The sequence below is a fragment of the Calidris pugnax genome, unplaced genomic scaffold, assembly GCF_001431845.1.
Source record: "Calidris pugnax isolate Ruff unplaced genomic scaffold, ASM143184v1 scaffold103, whole genome shotgun sequence".
Taxonomy (NCBI): Eukaryota; Metazoa; Chordata; class Aves; order Charadriiformes; family Scolopacidae; genus Calidris; species Calidris pugnax.
The window spans coordinates 3,460,406-3,461,725 of NW_015090990.1; the positions used below are offsets into that span (position 1 = coordinate 3,460,406).

Here is a 1,320-nt window from a genome sequence, read left to right on the forward strand (position 1 = left end):
CCCCCCCCCGGCAGCTGCCTGCCTCTTCCTGGGCTGGGGAATGCTGGATCGGGCTCTCCCTCCTTGCAAGGAGGGGTGTATGCGTGGGCTCTGCTCGGTGCCTTGTGTCTGTCTCTCCTCTCTGGATGCTGTCGATCCTGCCTGTACCTCCTCCTCCTCCTCTGTCCTTCCCCATCGCAGACCCTGCCTGGTCACCCCCCTCCCCATGCCTTGTCCACTCTGCAGGGCACTGTCCCTCCCTGCTTCCCGCAGCAGTAGTGACCCTCAGCGATGCTCACAGGCGTTCCCACCTTCGCTCCTGCCTTGGCTCTCCTCCTCCTCCTCCTCCTGGGACCTTCCTCCCTCCCTTCCTGCCTCTCCAGCCCTAGGCCGAGGAGGGATTCACGGGTGCTGTTGTGTCCCCCCCCCCCCTCCGCTTGTCTCCCCCCAGGTGTGTTCTGAGGCCACTGCGCCCGGGGGACCACGCACGCCCGCTCGCCCACGGAGGCTCTCCCAGCCAGGACTCCGCTTTGTCCCTGCACGGCCACCCCCTGCCCACCCCCTTTCCCCCCAGCACCCTCTGGCTCCATGGTTGGGGTGGGGTGGGCACAACGGGGCTTATGGCCAAGCAATACCTGGGGTGGGGTGAGATGCCCCGGGCACCACGAGGTGGTGGGGAGGGGGGTGGTGGAGGGGGGAGGGTTGCTGTAGATTAGGCTGCTGGGGGGTGCTGGTGGCAGGCAGCGAGGGGCAGCATGGCTGGGCTCAGCCAGTGGGGCCAGGCTTTGCCCCCCCACCTCCTCGCTGCAGCCCCCCCCCCCCTCATCCCTTTCTGCTGACAGCCATCAATAAACCTGTTTGCAGTAGGGGCTGCCTGCGGAGTGTCTCTGGGCTTGGGGGCTATAGGGTACCCCCCATCTTTGCCTGCAGGCAGCAGGGGTGATCTGGGCCCAGCTGCAGGGGTTTGGGGGTTGTGGGGTGCAGGCTGTGCTCCTGCAGGGATGTGGGGCAGTCCCTGTGCTCCCCCTGTACACACACACACACACAGGCAGAGGCCAGACGTGGCTGCAGCTGCACGAACGCGACACGAGAACTTTATTCACATCAAGATACAAAATTATATTTCTCTAGAAATTTCTCTTCTGCTCGAGTGACGAGGCGGGGAGCGCACAGAGGGGACCTGGGGCTGGGCCAGCCCCCCCTGCACCCAGTGCTCCCCCTCGGTGGGGGGACCCGTGCCTGCTCCTGCCCCCTACTCTGCTACAGAGAAGGAGGGGGCTGACGCAGGACAGGCAGGTTGGGGTGCAAGAGAGCAGCTTGGGGGGGGGGGCCCCACAGGCC

At 65.9% G+C, this 1,320-nt stretch overlaps 2 protein-coding genes across 2 annotated transcripts in view; one reads left to right on the top strand and one right to left on the bottom strand.

Moving 5' to 3' along the window:
- DNAJB2 (DnaJ heat shock protein family (Hsp40) member B2) overlaps nt 1–662 on the top strand; it is a 6,080-nt gene extending 5,418 nt beyond the window's left edge. Inside the window, exon 10 of the mRNA XM_014954772.1 lies at nt 431–662. Coding sequence (XP_014810258.1) covers nt 431–441 — 11 coding nt within the window. The 3' untranslated portion in view covers nt 442–662. The remainder of the gene's footprint in view (nt 1–430) is intronic.
- Nucleotides 663–1,231: 569 nt separating this feature from the next.
- PTPRN (protein tyrosine phosphatase, receptor type, N) overlaps nt 1,232–1,320 on the bottom strand; it is a gene marked incomplete at its 5' end in the record, with an annotated part of 15,788 nt that continues 15,699 nt past the window's right edge. The window contains one exon of the mRNA XM_014954123.1: nt 1,232–1,295. Coding sequence (XP_014809609.1) covers nt 1,232–1,295 — 64 coding nt within the window. The remainder of the gene's footprint in view (nt 1,296–1,320) is intronic.